Consider the following 20924-nt stretch of genomic DNA (forward strand, 5'->3'; position numbering starts at 1 on the left):
TAAAAAAAAAAAAAAAAAAAAAAAAACCCCCCCCGCCATTTCCACAGTATTCACTTGCCCTACTATTTCAGGAACCTCTTGAGTGAAAACTCGAAATTTTAAATTCTAAGAAAAATTATACCAAAAAAACATCAAATCTGCAAAACAAACAGGGCTTCGTGCGTTGTGGGCCCAATAAAGGTAAAGGCTTGCCACGTGTATTGTTAAATATGACGTCATTATAATATAATTTAATGAAACGGAAAAAAATGCTTTCGTTGAGAGTCGAACTCAAGACCTCCCGCTTACTAAACGGGTGCTCTAACCAACTGAGCTACGAAAGCTAGATGACTAATTCAATATTATAATTGAATTTTTGTGTTTTTAAGATTTCATTTATTAAAAAAATTCCAAATCAAACAAAATGCGAAGCAGAATTGCGTGTTAACCAAAATAGAAGAAATTGTGGGCATTAACATGCAATGTATAGCATGCAAATTCATTTTTCTTTCTATATTATCTAGCAAAATTAAAAGAAAAATTGATACCGAAAAAAGAAGTAAATCCATTCATAATTACTAGATAAAGGTTATCTTTTCCTTTTCTTTTCCTTTTTGGTTTATATACAATATTATATTAGTAAAATAAATAAATACTAGTCAGGATTCAAATACAAATTAAATGCAGGATATTATGTAAATTCAATTTTCTTTCTATGTTATCTAGCAAAAATAAAAAAAGAAAAATTTATACTTAAAAAAGAAAGAAATCCACTCATAATTAGTAGATAGATAAAGGTTATCTTTTCCTTTTCTTTCCTTTTTGGTTTATTGACAATACTATATTAGTAAAAAATAAATACTGGTCAGAATTCAAATTCAAATTAAATTCAGTATATAGTATGTGAATTCAATTTTCTTTCTATGTTATCTAGCAAAATTGAAAAAGAAAGACTGATACTTAAAAAAGAAGCAAACCCATTCATAATTACCAGATAAAGGTTATCCTTTTCGGGGTTATTGACAATATTACATTAGTGAAAAAATAAATACTGGTCAGAATTCAAATTCAAATTGAAAACAGTATCTTATGGGCTTTATTAGGACATGAACTGCATTTATGGCTCACAAGTTTTCTATGTTTGGAGATCTCACGGCCGGTGATTAATGTTATTATTAGGACATAAATCTAGCCAGATTTGTTTATTTGTAGGGGCGGTCAAGATATGTTTGCTTGCAGGGGAGATTTTCTTTCTCACATAATGGCTTTTACTATGAAAGTCAAATTTTTATTAAGTATGTAAATCTTATATTTTATTAAAATTTTAAAATATTTTTCTATTTATAGAAAACCAAAATTTATCCTATATGAACTTACAATCCCCCTTGGATATGTATGGTGAAATATGATGATGGGTCTATGAGTGTTAAAAAAGTATGAGGTCCGTTGTTCGGTCCGAATCCGACTCGAAAATCAATAGGTTTGAGTCTGAATAATTAGAGCTCGATCATTCATCGGGTCGGGGCTGACCCAGTCCGGAAAATGCAGGCTAAAATACGGGTTCGGGTCGGACCGGTCTGACCCGGCCCGTCGATTTGATAAAATTTAATTACATAATCTAAAAATATATATAGATAGTGATATTTACATACATACATAAATATATAAACATATTCATCCACTAACTCATATATATATAATATAGAATTATAAAAAATGAAAAACTTACTTAATAAATAACATATTGTATATAAAATTATAATATCATTAGTATTGAATATTTATTAGGATTAAAAATATAACAATTTAATATTTAAATAAATTTTTTTATTATATAAAAATTGAAAATTTTGAGTTTTAATTTTTCTTAAATCAAAAAATATATATTAATAAACGTTTTTATTAATATATATATATATATATATATTATTTTTTATGTAGATGATTTTTTATATATATTTTTATAGTTTATTTTTTGTTTGTTCATTTTTTTTTTTTTGAAAGTTCAAGTTCGAAACCCGACCCGAACCCGGAAAAAACCCATAGGGTCGGGCTTCGGATCTAAAATTTTAAATCCGTATATGTTTTGGATCGGGCCAGTCCAGCCCGCAATTCTCCGGATTTATGTCAGGTTCGGCGGATCGACCCTACCATTTTGACACCCCTAGATGGGCCAAAATAAATTAAGATAAATATATGAATCGGTCCATAATATACAAAGAACCTATTAAACACCGTAAGCCCGGGTTATTAAAAAAATGGAGGCCCAATAAAAGGATACAGTCGAACTCAAGTCAATTGAATTTAGAATGGTATAAAAATTAAATTGCTATAATTTTTAAAAAATGGAAGAATTTGAATTTGGACGGAATATAAAAATAACTGAACGAAATTAAAATTTTAAAAAGATGTCATTTATATTAATAGAATTGAGTCCAACATAACCGAATTGAATTACATATAAAAAGTAGATAGATATTAAAATTTTCAAAAATAAAAAATAACCGATTTGAGTCCAGAAAAATCTGAAAAATTTCATCTAAACTAAACCGAACTAAACGACACAAAAAATACAAAAAAATAAAAATAAGAGTGATAAACTCATCGTGTACTAATAATAAAACACAAGATAAATCAAACCGGGCAATTCCAATGTTCAAACTAAACCAGTTATAACTTGGTAACATAAAAATATAACCGAAATTTAATTAAAATATAATGGGAAATAGGTATTTTTTGTTTTATAATTTGGCAACGATCATATGGCATGTTTCGGCTAATTCAAGACAACCTGAGGACTCGTCAAGAGTCGCCATCGAATGGACAAATAATTAGTTAAACATCATTGTTGCAATGTTGCATTGAAGAGAAAGAGAAACACCGCACAATTTTCATGAACGTTTTAAGCATAATAGGAATGCCAGTTTTGCTCATAAATCCAAATTACCCGAAAAATATCGGATTTCGAATCTAATTTTGTAATCATAGAAAATTTCAAACTTTCAAACCAAATCAGATTTCAGACCGACTCAAAAATCCGATTTAATTGTTTTATAAAAAAATACAAAAAAAATATTATTGTACAAAAAAGTATTAAACGGACGAGTACGATGTAACCCGACTTGAATTTGAATCCAAATCCTATAAAATCAAATTTCAGATTTGGTTTATAGATTCAAACAATTCGGATCAATCCGAATTCGAATCCAAAATTATCAGGTTGAACCCGTGGAGTAAGAACCATACTAACAATTTTTATAATTAGTAAAAAAATATAGAATATTATTGAACATACCCACTTTTTTATTATATTTTAAAATCAGACTCTAGTATATAAAACTGAATCTAACAATTTATAAAAAAAAATTAAATCCGATGCGCCAATTTAGCAGAATCGCATTTATATTGTATCCCGACACGTATCCCTTTATCCTTAAAAACATTTATTTAAAACCCAATTAATATGGAATAATCGAATTAATTATTACAAAGCCGAGTGGGGAGCACGATGATTAAACCAATATCCCTTTTTTTTTAATCTTTTTTGTTTTATTTTTAGTCCACGTGTTAATTCGTAATTGGTTTAATATTTCTTCTTTACATTACAATATTTATGCTTAAATAAAACCAACCTTGGGAATTGAATGTAAATATAAAACCAGTAATAGTTTAAAAGCATTTATATGACAAAAGGGATGCATGTAAATATAACTCGACAGTAATCACAAATATTAGCCACGCATATAAATAATAACTCCCATCCATGATATGGACATGCATGCATATTTATATATATAATATGGCCACGCATATAAATAATAAATTTGAGAACAAAAAACCAAGAAAGTTACAAAAGAACGGAATTCCCGTGTGCTGTACAATTAATTATAATAATTATTTTTTGATAACGGAACCAGCCGTATTATAAAATGAAAAATAAATAAATAAATAAATAATTGGACGCAATCATTGGAGGAGGTGGAGGAGCGCATATAAAACGTCGTCGTATAGGCCTTCGTCGTCAACCCAAGCGGCTTCGTTCTCTGACTCATCTCGTCGCCATCGCTTTATTCTATCAACTCTCCTCTCTCCAGAGCCAATCTCTCTCCATCTCTTTCTTTCTCTCTGGTTGACCCAGAAAATTTCTCTTACAGACGCACGGATCTCTTCTCGAATCTGCGAGATCGGTTCATTTCGCACATCAGTTGAACAAGATCCAAAGGTAAATTCCCTTCTCTAGGGTTTCGGATTGTGCTTTGCTCTGGTTCTCAGATTCTCATCCGATCCAGCCTGATTTCGGATCAGAAGCTTTCGTTTCGGATCTAGTAGTCTGTGCGCACGTTTCCGTGTCTCCGAGTTGGCGTATGCTCTGTCTGCTGATCTGGTTTGGTTGTGTTTCCGAGTATATATTTTGCTGATTTGAAATGTCGTTGCTCAAAGACGACTCGATTCTGATTCGTGAGGTTTGGAACGACAACCTTGAGGAAGAATTCGCGTTGATCCGTGATGTTGTCGTTACCTGCAGCTACGTAGCCATGGATACCGAGTTTCCTGGTGTGGTTTTACGCCCTCTCGGGCCTTTTAAGAACATCTCGGAGTATAACTATAAGACACTCAAGGAAAACGTCGATATGCTGAAACTGATCCAACTCGGGCTTACTTTTTCTGATGAAGATGGGAATCTTCCCACTTGTGGGACAGATAAGTTCTGCATCTGGCAGTTCAATTTCCGCGAGTTCAATCCCAGCGAGGACATCTACGTGAACGAATCGATCGACCTGTTGCACCAGTGTGGGATCGATTTCAAGAAGAACAACGAGAAGGGGATCGACGTGAAACGCTTCGGCGAGCTTCTGATGTCGTCTGGGGTTGTTTTGAACGATGCCATGCGCTGGGTGACCTTCCACAGTGGATACGATTTCGGGTATCTGCTGAAGCTGTTGACTTGCAAGGCTTTGCCAGTGAATCAGATCGAATTCTTCACTCTCCTAAACATTTACTTCCCCGTGATTTACGACATCAAGCATATGATGAAGTTCTGCAACAACCTCCATGGCGGGCTGAGCAAGCTGGCAGAGCTGTTGGAGGTGGAGAGAGTCGGGGTTTCCCATCAGGCCGGGTCAGATAGTTTGCTGACATGGTGCACGTTTAGGAAGCTGAAGGAGAGCTTTTTCAAGGGCTCGATGAAGAAGTATGCCGGAGTCTTGTACGGTCTAGGCGTCGAGAACGGTCAGAATGCTTCTGCTAACTGAAAGAAGAATAGAGAGTTCCTCAAGTGTCTGTGAGTGAATACAAGACAATAGGTCATGTTGATTGTATACATTGGCAAAGAATATGATTGGGTTAGTTGTGATTGCGTCTGTGTTTTGTTTCAGAAAAGAATAGAAAAACCTCTGATCAAATTGGGGGGTTTTGTAGATTGAGAGTCTCTGAATGTATATCAATGCAGCCTAGTGTTTTCAATAAACTTTGTCTCAATGTTCTGTTCCAAGAGACACAACCTCACATGGAACTTGTTGGAGTTTTTTTTTTAAACCTGGTTTGATCTGACAGGTAATGAACTTAGGCTCAAGAATCTGGAGTGGATAATAACAGAGGAAACATTCTTTTGTTATTGGTATTTAGTTTAGTTGATGAGAAGAAGATTAACAGAAGGGGAAACATGGGGAGTGGGTGTTTTGGATACCGGTTTGGTTTGAGAGCGGGTTACTCGATTCTATACCAAACTAAACAACAACAACATCACCTTAATTCTAAATTTATTTGGGGTCGGCCGCATGAATTCTTATTTTCCATTCATTCTGGTTTTGCGTTATATTCTCCGATATTTGCAATATATCCAAGTCATTTCTAATGACTCTATCCCAAATAAGTCTAGGTCTACCCATTCCTCGTTTCTTCACTTTCATCCTTATACTCTCTAATTTTCTAACCGGAACGTACAGCGGTCTACGTTTTACGTGTTCAAACCACCTTAAATGTCCCTCACGTATTTTCTCTTATATGGTTATGACTTCTAGTTTCTCTCTAATACTCTCATTTCGAATTCGGTCTATTCGTGTATGTCCGCACATCCATCGCAACACCTTCATCTCGATCACACATATTTTGGACACATGTTGTTTCGCCGTCCAACACTCACTGCCATACATCAAATTCTATACCAAACTAAAATTGAATGTCAATTGGTTCGGTTTTAATGTTCGGTGCACGGTTTTGTTATATGAATACCAAATAAGAAACGAAAATTGATATTTACACATACTAATGTACATGGCAGCGAATAATTTGGTTTTTTTGTTCAGTATTTACCGGGTCCAGTCGGGTTTTTATCGAGGGTTCGGTTTGACAATAATTTATTTGATTTTTATCAAATTAAAATCAAATATTATTTAGTTTGGTTTGGTCCGGTTTCGAACGGAGGAGTCCAACTCCTAAGAAATGGGCAATGATGGATTTTCTTCGTGAAGCTATTGGTGAAAAAGAAGAAGAAAGAGTTGTGGGTATTAGGGATGACTAAATATGTAATTGAATCAAATTCGATATAAAAAATCAAATAGTTGTATATAAACCGAACCGGTACATAACTCTAACTGAATCGGAACAGAAAATCGAATTCAATATAAAAACCCGAATGCAACATAAAAAAAAAAATTAACGATAAAAGCTGAATCTAAATCAAATCTTGAAGTGAAATTGAATCGAATGTGATACAAAAATCTAATTACAACAATGCAGGACTCCAAGGATAATTGTAGCTGAGGTCCAATTTTACAATTTATAAATTAAATTAAATTAAAAATAAGGGCAGGATTTCAACTTAATTACAAAAGTACCACTCCATTGGCAAGCTCGCGGCTTTTCCGTCTACTGTTCTCCTCCCCGAGAACCTACCTACGAAGGAGTCCTCTTTTTCAACGAATTACAGAGCACAGACTCGGTGACCGCGACTCAGTTTCTTCCCGCCGAGTTGCGCCTATACTCGACTCGCTCGTTTTCTTCCTCCCACGAATCTCTCGATCAGGTCAGTTCTTTCTCTTCGTCGTCCTTCGAGTTCTCTGTAATTCCGGATCTAGGCTCCACCCCGGATCGGTTCCCTCTCGGATCCAACCCGATCCCGAACCATGTGCGATCGAAGACCCGTTTTCCTCGGGTGCTTCATATTCGGATTCCTCATTTTCTTCGTACACGCGGATCAGGGATGCTCCAACACGAGCTCCTTGGTCGGGTTCGAGTCCGAATTCATCATGTTACAGCACCAACTGCGAGGCGTTTTCACCATCGTCGATGATTGCTCGTTTAGGGTTTCTCGTTTCGATATGTTGTCTGGTTCGGATATTTATTGGTGGGGAGCTTTGGCTTCTGATTTTGAGAATATGACCAATGGGTTTGTAATTTCTGACCAGAAACTCAATCAAACGTTCAGAAATGCTTCTTTCGCCGTTCATTTACGGGAAAATGTCACCTGGGACAAGATAAGGGTGATCTCGGTATGGGATTTGCCTACAGCCTCGGATTTTGGGCATGTTCTGCTTTCAAATGTCACAGAATCAGATTCGAGTCAAAACCCCGGATCCCCTCCCTCTGGAGACGATGATGTTTTGGAGGGATCAAATAGCACTGCGACCACTAGGGTTCCTACCATGTTTGGTAATTGCAAACAACTTTCGAGCAAGTACAGGCTCCGGTGGAGCTTGAATGCAGAAGAGGGTTATGTTGATATTGGTTTAGAAGCAATTTCTGGCTTCCTGAGCTACATGGGATTTGGTTGGGCAAAACCCAATTCTACATCAGAGCTGATGTTGGGTGCTGACATTGTGATTACCGGGTTTAGAGAGGATGGGTTTCCATTTGCTGATGATTTTTACATCACGAAGTACAGCGAGTGCTCGGTTAAGAATGGTACTGCCTCTGGGGTTTGCCCCGATGCAGTGTATGAAGGATCAGATTCAGTTGCTCCCTCAGTGAATAACACGAAGCTGGTTTACGGGCACAGGAGAGATGGAGTTTCATTTGTTAGGTATAGGAGACCATTGAACGGCAGTGATAGCAAGTACGATTTGCCTGTGAATCCAACTGAGAGCATGATTGTGATTTGGGCGCTTGGGTTAATAAAGCCACCGGATAGTATCAATCCTTACTATCTCCCTCAGAATCATGGCGGTGTGGAATCAGAAACCTACGGGCATTTTTTGCTCAATCTTTCGGAGCATGTGGATGAGTGTTTGGGACCGTTGGATGCAGACAATAAGGACGTTCAGGATCTAATCATTGCTGACGCCAATGCACCTCTTGTTGTCACAGCCGGACCGGCTGTGCGTTATCCAAACCCTCCAAACCCTTCGACAGTACTGTATATTAACAAGAAAGAAGCACCGCTGTTGAGAGTGGAAAGAGGAGTTCCTGTGAAATTCTCTGTACAAGCAGGGCATGGTGTTTCTTTTTACATAACATCAGATTTTCTCGGTGGGAATGCTACTCTAAGGAACAAATCTGAAACAATCTATGCTGGTGGGCAAGAAGCTCATGGAGTGCTAGCAAGTCCATTGGAGCTGGTTTGGGCTCCAAACAGGAATACACCTGACCAAGTATATTACCACTCTGTTTTCAAGCAGAAAATGGGTTGGAAGGTTCAGGTTGTCGATGGGGGTCTCTCGGATATGTATAATAACAGTGTTATCTTAGATGATCAGCAAGTTAAGTTCTTTTGGACCATATCGGGGGATTCAATATCAATTGCAGCTCAAGGTGAGAAGAAAAGTGGGTATCTTGCAATTGGTTTTGGTTCTGGAATGGTGAATAGCTACGCTTATGTGGGCTGGTTTGATAGCAACGGAACAGGGCGTGTCAGTACTTACTGGATTGATGGACAGGATGCGTCTAGCGTGCACCCAACAAACGAGAACTTGAAATACGTGAGATGCAAATCTGAAGACGGAATTATCACTTTGGAGTTTACCCGCCCCCTGAAGCCTTCATGCCTTCATAGAGGCAGACCTGAGTGTAAGAATCTGATAGATCCCACAACTCCTCTTAAAGTGATATGGGCAATGGGTGCAAAATGGACAGATGAACAGCTGACCGAGAGGAATATGCACTCGGTTACTAGTCAGAGGCCCGTCCTTGTAATGTTAATGCGAGGGTCTGCAGAAGCAGAGCAAGATCTACTACCTGTCTTGGGCGTGCATGGATTCATGATGTTTCTTGCTTGGGGAATCTTACTCCCCGGCGGGATATTAGCCGCTAGATATCTAAAACACATAAAAGGTGATTGGTGGTTCAAGACTCATGTATATCTTCAGTACTCTGGTTTAGCCATTGTCTTCCTCGGCCTCCTCTTTGCCGTGGCTGAGCTTCACGGTCTCACCTTCAGCTCAATGCATGTCAAGTTCGGGTTTGCAGCCATATTTCTGGCCTGCGCTCAGCCCGTGAATGCTTTCCTGAGACCTTCAAAACCCGCTCAAGTGGAAGGATTCTCTTCCAAGAGACTACTGTGGGAGTATTCTCATGCTATCGTGGGTCAATCCGCCGTTGTATTGGGAGTCATCGCCCTTTTCACGGGGATGAAACACTTGGGAGAACGTTACGAGGCAGAAAACGTGCACGGGCTGAACTGGGCACTCGGGTTATGGATCTTCCTGGGGGGAGTAGCTGTTGTGTACTTAGAATACCGGGAAAGAGGCAGAAGGAGAGCAAGAAATATCGGCAGAGGCAGCTGGGTTCTTGGGAATAACCTGGAAGAGGATGATTCGGCTGATCTAATTGATCCGAGAAGAGCTTTTAGAGAGAGAGAGGAAGAAGATGGAAGGGGGGCAACAATGGAAGTTCAGTTAGAGCCTTTGAACAGGTGATAGATATGATAGTTTTCTGGTACAAACTCTTGTCCTTTTTCTTCTTCTTGAAGCTCATTTTTGCTGGTCGCAGAGCAGAAATTACCAAATTTTTTTTCCTTCTAATATCACCAAACGAGGAAACGTAGAGAGAAAGGGGGAGAGGTGTTGTTATACGCAACAGAACATAGTCCATACTGTATCTATTAGGCTTCAACCATATGCATCTCTCTCTCTCTCTCTCTCTCTCTCTCTCTCTTGTATGCATCCATACTTCCATCTTTGGGCATATGACGTTGAGATGATCTCATACTTTATTTTATTTTCTTTAATCAAATTCCAAGGCTAACTCGCATTTGAATGTTTTGATGTTGCTATTTACTTGTATTGCAATTTGTGCCTCCAAAAACATAATATATATATATATATAGGGAAAGTTGGATACTCTGCAGATATAGAATATGGAAGAATTTCCATTTTTAGATTTAAATACATGGAATGGTACAATTCTTATTCTTCACAACTCCACTCCTCAAGTGACATGATTTGTCAACAATGGTATGCTATACGATAATCACATCGAATCCTTTTGAAGGGAAGAAAGAAAAAACAAGGGTTTCATGGAGGGAATATATGGGGAATTGTTTACCGGAGGGAAAGAAATTAAAAGGGATTAGGGGCTATATAGTTTTATTATTATTATGATATTATAATATGAAAATGGAAGTGGGTTTTCAAAGACAAATGCTTGCCTAATTTTGGATCAGACAAGAGGAAATCCACCTAAAGAGATTTGGTTGATTTTCTGATTAGACAAGTAATGTTACATTTGGAATCATACATGTGGGTTGTTTGTCTTACATCACTTCTCCCCCCACCTCCTTTCTTTTTCTTTTTATTTATTTATTATTATTTGTGGACCCCCTTAAAAATGCATTAAAAATCCTAATATTTTGCATTTCTAATCCTTTTAATGTTATTGTACACCTACATATACATATATAAGAGACTTTTATCAACAACTCTATAGACGACTCAAATTTAGGTGGCCTATCGGTGAGAGAACATGCAAAGCATGCTCTCTTTCTGAGTTCAAACCCAAGCGTGAGGAGGGACATTCACATGGACTTTTTCGATCCTCTGGGAGATATAATCGGACCAAAGGCCCGGTGAACTTCCGGATTATCAAATAAAAAAAAAACAACTCTACAGACGATATTAGATCATATGTTTAGTTATTAATTTGGCAATCGCATCGCTATGAATAAAGACTTGGAAGACACATGTCTCCCTCGGGGCTGAACAGAGGGTTTTGAAAATGATGTAAGATCCATCATTTTCTAACTTTCCTTAAAAACTTTTTTTTTGCGATTAGAATCTGATACAATTTCCACCCAATATTACATTGTCTAGACACGCAACAAAGAGGGGGGGGGGGAATGATCATATAATAGATCAAGATCTCATGAAGTTGTACCAAACTATATCAATCAGATTTAGCATATTACAGGAAATGTATACTTTGTTACCTAATGACAACATAGAATATTGTGATGAGAGAGGGCTTTGGTGTGGAGAAGATACACGTAAAGATAAAACCCACCAATAATAATAATAATAATAAATTATTATCGGTAGTAGCGAGTGAAGGCTCCGCATCAGCTTCCCCATTTCTTTGTCGGCCATTCGTAAGATATGGACCCACCGATTAGGTCGCACACGACAAAACCCCGAAAACACTTGAAACTATATAGAAACAATGGGATCTTTTTAGATTTCACCATTTTTTTTTAAAAATTAAACTATAATTACAATTTGAAAATAAACAAAAAATCTCCAACTCCAACCTAGATATAGGCCTTCGTTGATTTACTACTTTGGTAGCTCCCTAAAGAGAAGATGCTCGCTTTGCCTCTTCTTCTTCTTCTCTTTTTTTTTATTTTCCAATTAAAATTCGACCCATTCACAAAGATTCCTATATTCATCCGTAATACACAACAGTCAACTATATCATTCATGTATAGTAAGAACACTCGAAAATCTTATTTATATATATATATATAGTAAATAATAAGAGAGGATATGTAATAAAGAAGAGAATAATCTAAATTTAGATAACTCAACTGGAAAAAGATAGAACAAATTTTATTTTCAACCCAAATATAAATTTCTTCATTTGGAGTCGATCTTTTAGAAAATTTAGTTGGATCAAAGTTACGGTTCACTTCTGTATTATAAAAAAAAGAAGAGAATAATTGGAGGCTAAAACCTAGCAGAGGAAGAAACAAACGATAGAGAGAAGAAATAGGGAGAGGCCCACACAAGAGGCAAAGCGACTTTAAACAGTAAGAAGCTAAAGGACACAGACATGCCCACTTCCCTCTCATGCAGTTTCAAAAGTACACAGAAACATACCTGAATTATTTTCACTCTCTCTCTCTCTCTTACACATCCTTTTCATCACTGTCTTCTTCATCTTCTGCTAAGTATACAACATTTCCTTTCATCGGATGTATACCACAAAGGAAAAAAAAAGAGAGAGAAGTGCTTTGTAGTTTCCCCACTGCTTTTCTCAAAAGCAGAAATTAAAAAAAAAAAAAGATTCCCATGGGTATATATAACTAGTGAACACAGTAAGCAACAGCTAATTCATGCAGGCAAAAAGGAGAACTTACTAGGGTCAACATGATAGAAAGGTCCCAGTGATTACGCGCGTGTGTGTGCGCGCGCGTACATATATATATATGTATGTATGTATGTATGTACTGGAGGCTGAAGTCGTAGAAACTCACATTCTTTGGAGTTTGTGGCTCTCAAATACACCAGAGAGTAAAAAGTGTACTTTTGTTGACAGAGGAACTTTAGGCAATATACGGTGACCAAGACTTGAGGGGGGGGGGAGGGGAAGAAACCTGTTTTGACATTTACAAAATAAGGGATGGGTTATTGAAGGGGGAAGCAGCCAAAAATAGGAAAAAAGGAATATTGATGTGAAACGAAAGCTCCTATAACGGATAAATACAGGTATCAGATGGTGGAGTTCCAATCAGCTTTCAAGTGTTTTTCTTTGTGTCTGTGTCTTTGTGTGTGTGTGTGTGTGTGTGGTGTGACAGCAAACCAAACCTACCAATATCTCATGTTCTTAGTACTTTTCTCTTTCTTATTGCCAACCCATGAAAAAAGTTGTACTGTAGGGTATAGTTTTTAGTGCATATTTTTTCCTCCTTATATAGCTTCAACCCTCGCTCCCCCATTGATTGAGAGAGAGAGGGAGAGTACAGAAGAGAGGAAACTCGTTACCTGGGAAATCTTGTTTTCTGTTTGGCCACTCATGGAAGCGTCAAGGGACGAGCCAACAAGACCGTTTGATTCCTCCTGCATCGTTTCCACATCCACAGCTCTTCCATGCTCAGATCCTCCACAGCAGCAGTACCTAGAACGGAACAGCAAAAACGAAGAAGAAGGCCGTCATGACAAAGAAGGAGAGGAAGGTGCGGGACTAGACCTTATGCTTACAGGGTTTGACTCTAGGCAACGGTCCAATCAAGAACTCAACCTCATCGACTGCTTAGATGCGGGTTTCCCTCAGAGTTGCCAAGGAACTTCCGCTGAGCAAAAGCTTTTCTCGTGCAACTACTGTCAAAGGACGTTCTACAGCTCACAGGCCTTAGGCGGCCACCAAAACGCCCACAAAAGGGAGAGGACTTTAGCAAAGAGAGGGCAACGTATCGCATCAGCTTTCGGCCATCCCTATGGTTTCACCCCGATGCCCTTCCACGGGCATTACAGCAACAGATCCTTGGGAATTCAGGCACATTCCATGAGTCATAAGTTGAGTTCTTACAATGGATTTGGTGGACAGTATGGACAAGTCAACTGGTCTAGACTACCTCTTGATCAGCAACCGGCCATTGGAAAGCTGTCTTCAATGGAGAATCATCACATGAACGCTGGTAGGTTCAACGTAGGAAGGATTGTACCAGGTCCTCTTACTCCCGAACTTTGGTGGGGAGGGGGAGGATCATATAAAGGTAACCATCAGGAGGAGCAGCAGAAGCTTGATTTGTCCCTCAAGCTCTGAACTTTTTCTTGATTTATCCACTCTGCAATTGTGTTTTTATTTCCTCCGTTTGTCCTGCGATTGATATTACAAAGAGTAAGTACTAGATGTGTATAGTTTGTCCACTATATAGATTCCGAATGTACATCTTTTCATATGTCTACACGATCTTGGTTTCCTAAGGCTCTGGATTTCAAGTGTACACCAAATAACCACAAAAGCAAGTCAAATTTCCAATAGAATGAAAGGGTTTTCTGGCTATACGAAAACCTGCGGATAAACGCTAAAACCAAAGAGACGATTTGAGATCCACATGAAGATTTGCTGTCATAATAGCAAGAAAAAAGTTAGTAATATAATAATGTCAAAGTTGGGTCACCTAAAAGCTATAACTATCATTTGTTTTTCAAAACCGGCTATAACAAGACACTCAAACAGAACAGAGCCAACATTATAAAGCAGCCACTGTTATGGTGATGATGACAAGAAGCACGGACTTCAGAAGGAGAACACAATGAATGAAGGGGTTAGTCCAAATACAGTAAAGAAATATATGAAAAGATCAGGCATCCAATGATCTCATCTCATTGCTAGTCCCCAAATCAGTAAACGTCAGACAGAAAACACGGTTTCCTTGTCCTCGAGGGCAAACCCTTGTGTGATGATACATTGATACGCACAAAGATTATACACTATGTGTACATGACATAGATTGTGCACAATGTGTATGTTTACCCATAACCATGTTCTTGCATGAAAAGTAATCATGTATGCATTATGATGCTTGACATATTCAAACAAAACAAGCTGAAGAAACTCACAGTACAAGTATCTTCTGAGATTGGACGAATATGGCTTAAAAGTATTAGTGAAAAGTCAATTACAGAAGACGCATTTTCGGTTAACATTTTGGTAACTTCCTGTCTTTAATCAGGTAAGTTTTATGACTGACACCTGAGATCTGGTGTGGTATGTACTCAATTATTCCTAAACGCCTGAGATGATACGTCAAACACAAGAAACATCAACATTGCAATAGCTGGGAACCAACAAACACAGAAGACAAACCATTACTGCAGATATTTATGAATAATAGCAAGCAGGGGCGGCAAATTACGAGAACATGAGGGTCCTAATGCACACAACAAACAGGATTTCAGGGACCCGATAACCATTATGACTAAAGGAGAAACAAGAAAGATAACCATGGATCCATGGATTGTAACACAGCAAACATCCGCACAGATATTTCTTTCCGTTTATCCAAGAGACCAAATTCTGCTTCAGCAAATATCAGCAAGGCTGAGAGCCATATCAGTGAAACTACTTAATATGAGCCATCTAGTTGAAACACCACGAGAAACCAAAGAAGCAGCGATGCATCTTCTGACAAGCTCGCTACTCGAATAGGAAATAGTGATATGGATACATATTTCTTGCACAAGAAGGAGACGCATTTTACCTTGTTCAGTGTTTAACTGATGAATCAAATAGAACTCAGTTGTAGAAAACATCAAATCATGACAGAAATGCTTGTTTGGATTGACACAAAAACATGGTCAGTGGTCGCAACCAACAAAAATCACACTGTTTTATGAATGAGACCAAGAAGAAACACAAAGGGAGACAGCCACACATGCAAAACCTGAAGCCAACCTGCTGCTGCTGAGCTTGATGAGCCCAAAGGGTCATTGTTAATCTTCTTTGTACATTATAGTTTGGCACTGACCAATCTTCTATAAACACACCTAAGCACAGAAGGAACAAAGATTTGATGGATCAGATAAGCATATTGGGCGTGAATGATTGAATGCAACAGAATCATTGTCGGATGTCAATGACTGACGACGAGAGAAGGAAATGAAAGGCTGTGAATTAGCTGTAGTCAATACTTTTCCTTTTATTTTCTCGGAAACCAAACATGAATTTGGAATCAGAAAAAGAAATCTAGGAGAACAGAAAACAAACATGAATCCGATGGTCCTAAATCCTTCACCATCACTTGTTACCCTGCTTTTGACATAAATCTTCACTGTTTTTGCCTATTTCTCCCAGAATTTCTGGGGAACCAAACAGAACCTAGGAATCAAACACATATAAACATTCCTTGACACCGCATCGGCCATCTCATCGTTCTCCGATTTCCGCAAGCTACACGGAAGCTGAGAAAAAACCTACACAAATCATTCCGTTTCGATCTTCTCGCGTCAAATAATTTTCCCGGAAACCAAATACAGCTTTGAAAATTGCTGGACACATAGAAAGTTGCACTCAACCTGGGGACAAGCGGCACAACCGTGCCGGCGCCGGAGAATCGCCGGAGACGACGGGCTCGGCGTTCTCGAGGGTTAATTTGGTAAATTTGGATGTGCATCCTTTGGGCCTCTATCTGGATTGGATTCTAGAAAAGTAAACATGAAGCAACATCTGCGATAATTTGAAGGCCCAATAATGGCCCAATGATATTAATAAATGGTTTATTAATTGTTACTACACATTTTGTTTACAATTGATAATATAAATTAGCAGATTTTTTTTTGGTTTAATGTGAATATTATATATAAGTATAGATTATTTTGACTTCATTGGAATATATATATATATATATATATATATAATTTGGAATATTATTATCCACAGTTTTAGATATAATCATATACGCATACACATATGCACACATCATTTCATTATATACCATACATTTAATATTTAATTAATGGCAAAGTTTATAAACTATAAAGGTCCACAAATGTTGTATATTCAATTTAATTATGAACAGTAAAGGCTAAAGAGGACACCATTAAGTCGCTGAGTCAACACAGAATCAGCATTGCACTAAGAAATAAAACTTAAAAGCCTCCGGGAGAAACAGAGTCATCACTATATCCATCTGGATTCCTAGGGGGAATCCATGATTTGTCTCCGGTGGAACGTACACGTGGCCCGCAAAACGATTGCCGTTTTTTCAACTCTTGTCGAAGAGATTAATTTGTAATTATTTAATTAAAAAACCAGTAACGTAATCACCATTAATCACAGTTGTTAATAACTTAATATACTATATATATAAGTATTTAAATTCGTATTTTGTGATAAGAACAAACTCCATCAACATCTAGCAACAGTTAGCTATCTTAATGTTAGAAATCTAACTAACATAATTATTACATCTTTAGTTTTATACAAAGAGTTTTATGTGAAGATTCTGATTAAATTAGTTTTGATATAAATCCACATAAATAAATATGAACCTGGAAATAACAGAGATTTATCTATAAAATATTATAATAGTAGAAGAATTTATATATGGAAAAAAATCACATTCTACTGATTCTAAACCGAACAAATAATATTGAGAATAAAATATCTTTCTCCTTATACTCAATAATTGTTTTGATGAACGATTTTAGATAGGAATAGTCAATTTAATTAATAACATATAATCAGAAATGAATTTGATATAAAAAAATGAATGGTTATATTTTTTAAATAAAAAAATCGAAATTGAATCGAAACAAACCGAATAAAAAATATATGAAAATTTTATTTAAAAAATAAGTATTTTTATTAATAAAAATAGCATCCGAACCAATTGATTATATATATGTGTGTGTATATATATGATCGGGTGTATTTGAACATGTCAATATAACTATCTCGGAAGTTCATGATCAATTCCGACAAAGAAACATCGGTTTCTTCATCCGTATGTCGAGACACGGGATGAGACATGGCTCGTGCTTTAGCATGTGGATTTATTTGTCGTAAACTACCGTTTAGACCCTCCCTGTAGTTACCATATTACAGCACTTGCCATTCACCGGTTTAAAGCACACCATTTTCCTTAACCGATCTAGCTAACCTACCAGAACCGGTACAAATGTAAACCATTGGTTTTGATTAGATTTGTTATTTATCCATTGAATAAAATAAGCAAGATTGTAATCGGGTTCGTCGCTTATTTGGTCCAATTTATGTAATACCGATGGTTAATTTCGGTTTGGTTAATAACTATTGCAAACTTCACCAAGAAATTTAAAAGCCAAATCGACCGGTAAATATTAAATTACCATATTATATTTATGGGATTGTGGATACTGAAAATCATTCCTTCCCTCCAGGCCTGGACAGGAGTATTATGATTATTATTTTTACTATAATTAATTAGTATATACTTGCTTTAATTAATGGAATTGAAGTGAAGGGAAATTAGCTATTGCCCTGCTTGTAGCATTATTTTAAGGTTTTACCCTTGTATTATCGATTGTTAAAAATCCCCCATAATTCACCAATTGTATTGGATCTCGTCCCTCTAATTACTAAGATTTATACAGCAGTAAATTTGATGAATAAGATTTACATATCCGAATCTTTATATAATTTTTCGTTAATTCATGGAGAAAAGGACCAAACACTGGTCGTGGTCGTGGTCAGCAAATTGGGGCCAGAACTAATTACCATAAATATTTGGGCCAAAAGCTGAGATTTCAATAATTTCGGGTACGACGGAAATAATTCCTAGTTAAAGGGAACGAAAGAGGACAGAGAGCTGAAAAGACGATGTGTAGCTTTTAAGAAAGAAGGAATAGAAGAAGCTTCGCTTATACCGAGAGAAAAAGAGGAAGAAGAGTTCTTCGGGGCACAGAGAATCTCATTAAAAAAAAAAAAGATTTTGAATTTGGCCATTTTTTTTTGGTTCGGAAGAAGATGTTGTGTAGAATGGTGTTGGCCCGGAAGAAGAAAGCCGGTTCGGTCCCGGTTTATCTGAATGTGTACGATTTGACCACCATTAATGGCTACGCTTACTGGTTCGGCCTTGGAATCTACCACTCTGGAGTTGAAGGTCTCTCTTTCTCTCTCTCTCTCTCTATATATATATATATTTGTGTGTGTTCTGGTGTGTGTTGGGTTCGGTTACCGAGAAAAAAGTTCGAGCTTTTCTGGGAAAATTATTGATGGTTAGGAGAAAATGTTGCCCGTGTGCTGTGAATGTTGCCCGCATATGGCTTTGGGGGTAAAACTGTTTGTTTCCCAGAAAAATTCTCTGGAAAAGCTTGGAACTTTCGAACTGGGAATTGAAGTTGTCACCGAATCTTGCTGGCTCCTTTGAGGGTTTTCGTCGTTCACATTCTGGATTTATCTAGGGGAATGTGAAAGTTAAGAAGAGACTTTGTGACGTTGTAGGAATAGATCCTGTTTCATCTTCCTTTGGTCCGAAACCTGCAACTTTTTTTTCTCCCTAAAGCAACATGTTCAGATTTGAGAAACATTTTTTTAAGAATGTATCAGTCCTTGTTTTGTGACCGTTAATGTGTATTTGTCACGATGATAGCGACGGTCTGTGTAATAACCAAAACCGCCTGATCAGTTTAGTTAAAGGTTACAACCATGGATTTGACCTGTCTCTATCGATGCACTTCATTTCGCAAATACAGATCCTCACTGAAAGTAACTAGTTTCCAATCATGTCTTGTTTGAGTCCTGATTTGCTTTTTAGATTATGGAAATATGGTCCTCATGAATGAATCAGCTGTTATCACGTGCTCTGATCTATGTTTTTTCACCGCTGTTTTCCAGTTCATGGCATTGAGTATGGTTTCGGGGCACATGAGCGCTCAACCACGGGGATTAGTTTGCTCCCTCTAAGGTTCATCCCGAACCCGACCCGACACATCACACCCGCTGAGAGACTCATTAACTTCCGGTTCAGGTTAACCGGAGTTCCGGACAAACCCGATTGCTCGACAAAGCCGATGAACGAGTTGACCTCTTCCTCTCTTACATGCCGAAACGACTGAACCCTTTTCGAGCTATAGAGTTCGAGCATACTCATCTTTCGCAGCTCGGAAGAACCGACTTAGATCCCGAGGAAGTTCATGCTTTCATGGAGAAACTGGCCGAAGAGTATTGCGGCAACACTTACCATCTCATCACGAAGAACTGCAACCACTTCTGCAACGATGTGTGCGTTAGACTGACCGGAAAACCTATCCCTAGCTGGGTTAACCGTCTTGCTCGGCTCGGTAAAGTACTCTGAATCTCTCGTGTTTCTCGGTTTTTCTTTAGGTGCCCGCCCTTGTTTTCGATATGCACGATCCTTTGCTCATGAAACCGGGAGAAGTGACAAACTCGAAAATTTGGTAGGATGTGAAAAATCTCTCACGTTTCTTGGATTTGATCCGAATCGTTAGGATTATTACATTGCACAGTTGTTTGTACAACTTAATCCAGTCTGGAATATGAAGAAAATCTGCCGTATCATTGCTATAAGTAACCGTTAGAATGTTGCTTGATCCACAACTGCGAAACAGAGCGCCAGAACGATCAAGAAAACTTTGGTTCCGATTTTATATTGCAGAAAGCTCGTAACTTTCCGGGCTTGAATTCATCCGGACGAAGAACTGAATCGTTCTGATGCATGATTATGGAAGATACTAAATGCCCTTTTATCAGAACAAAGTTTGAACCTTTGGTTATTCACTCACCACTGTTGATAAAGTTTGAAACTTTGTTATCCAATGCAATTACCCGTTTTTTGTCGGTTTTGTCTTTGCCATAGGTTTGTTCTGCAACTGCGTTCTCCCGGCAGGCTTGAACGAAACAAAGGTGAGGGGAGTGAGGTCGGAGGAGAAAATCCCGGAAGCCGAAAAGAAGAAACTCCGCAGCCGATCAAGTAGATTTACGCCCGACCCTTCGCTTTCTTCTTCATCCTCTTCGTCTTCAAGTTCTTCATCGAACCGAATCAGAAGAGAAGAAAGAAGAAGAGAGTGCCTTCCTCCATCGCCATCTCTGGCTCCGGACTCTATAGCTTCAACCGTTAGCATCCAGCTCTAGCCAGCCTCACCAGTTTATACCCTTTTTTTCTTTTCTCTAAGACTATGAAATATATAGAAAATGGTCCCGAAAAAGCTGTTGTCTCTGTCGGGATTCGAATCTTGGATCTGATTCGTCATCCTGCCAAAGGGTAGGTTAGTTGTAGAGTCCAAGAATGCAGGATCTAATATCTATAAACATACCTCTTGAACCAAGGTCTTCTTGAACCAAGGTCTTGCAAT

The 20924-nt window shown here is 37.8% G+C and overlaps 4 protein-coding genes and 1 non-coding gene across 6 annotated transcripts; 4 read left to right on the plus strand and 1 right to left on the minus strand.

Moving 5' to 3' along the window:
* Positions 1–249: 249 nt before the first annotated feature.
* Positions 250–323, minus strand: TRNAT-AGU. Its single transcript has one exon. It is a non-coding gene; the product is annotated as a tRNA-Thr (tRNA).
* Positions 324–4002: 3679 nt separating this feature from the next.
* Positions 4003–5487, plus strand: LOC104814996 (probable CCR4-associated factor 1 homolog 10). Of its 2 annotated transcripts, XM_010543275.1 has the most exons (2): positions 4003–4201; positions 4505–5487. In XM_010543275.1, the coding sequence occupies exon 2, from the start codon at positions 4515–4517 to the stop codon at positions 5229–5231; it is 717 nt and encodes a 238-aa protein (XP_010541577.1). In that variant the 5' UTR covers positions 4003–4201; positions 4505–4514; the 3' UTR covers positions 5232–5487. The 2 variants fall into 2 exon arrangements, with proteins under 2 accessions (XP_010541577.1, XP_010541576.1); XM_010543274.1 differs by having other exon boundaries at positions 4003–5487.
* A 1160-nt stretch (positions 5488–6647) lies between these two features.
* LOC104814997 (cytochrome b561, DM13 and DOMON domain-containing protein At5g54830-like) lies at positions 6648–10146 on the plus strand. The gene has a single exon (XM_010543276.2). The coding sequence runs from the start codon at positions 7104–7106 to the stop codon at positions 9828–9830; it is 2727 nt and encodes a 908-aa protein (XP_010541578.1). The 5' UTR covers positions 6648–7103; the 3' UTR covers positions 9831–10146.
* Positions 10147–12838: 2692 nt separating this feature from the next.
* On the plus strand, positions 12839–14051 carry LOC104814998 (zinc finger protein 3-like). The gene has a single exon (XM_010543277.2). The coding sequence runs from the start codon at positions 13141–13143 to the stop codon at positions 13888–13890; it is 750 nt and encodes a 249-aa protein (XP_010541579.1). The 5' UTR covers positions 12839–13140; the 3' UTR covers positions 13891–14051.
* Positions 14052–17454: 3403 nt separating this feature from the next.
* Positions 17455–20897, plus strand: LOC104815001 (deSI-like protein At4g17486). Its single transcript, XM_010543279.1, has 4 exons — positions 17455–18712; positions 19447–19500; positions 19632–19892; positions 20429–20897. The coding sequence occupies exons 1-4, from the start codon at positions 18577–18579 to the stop codon at positions 20701–20703; spliced, it is 726 nt and encodes a 241-aa protein (XP_010541581.1). The 5' UTR covers positions 17455–18576; the 3' UTR covers positions 20704–20897.
* The last annotated feature ends 27 nt before the right edge of the window (positions 20898–20924 follow it).

The sequence above is a fragment of the Tarenaya hassleriana genome, unplaced genomic scaffold (genome assembly GCF_000463585.1).
Source record: "Tarenaya hassleriana unplaced genomic scaffold, ASM46358v1 Cleome22, whole genome shotgun sequence".
Lineage (NCBI taxonomy): Eukaryota > Viridiplantae > Streptophyta > Magnoliopsida > Brassicales > Cleomaceae > Tarenaya > Tarenaya hassleriana.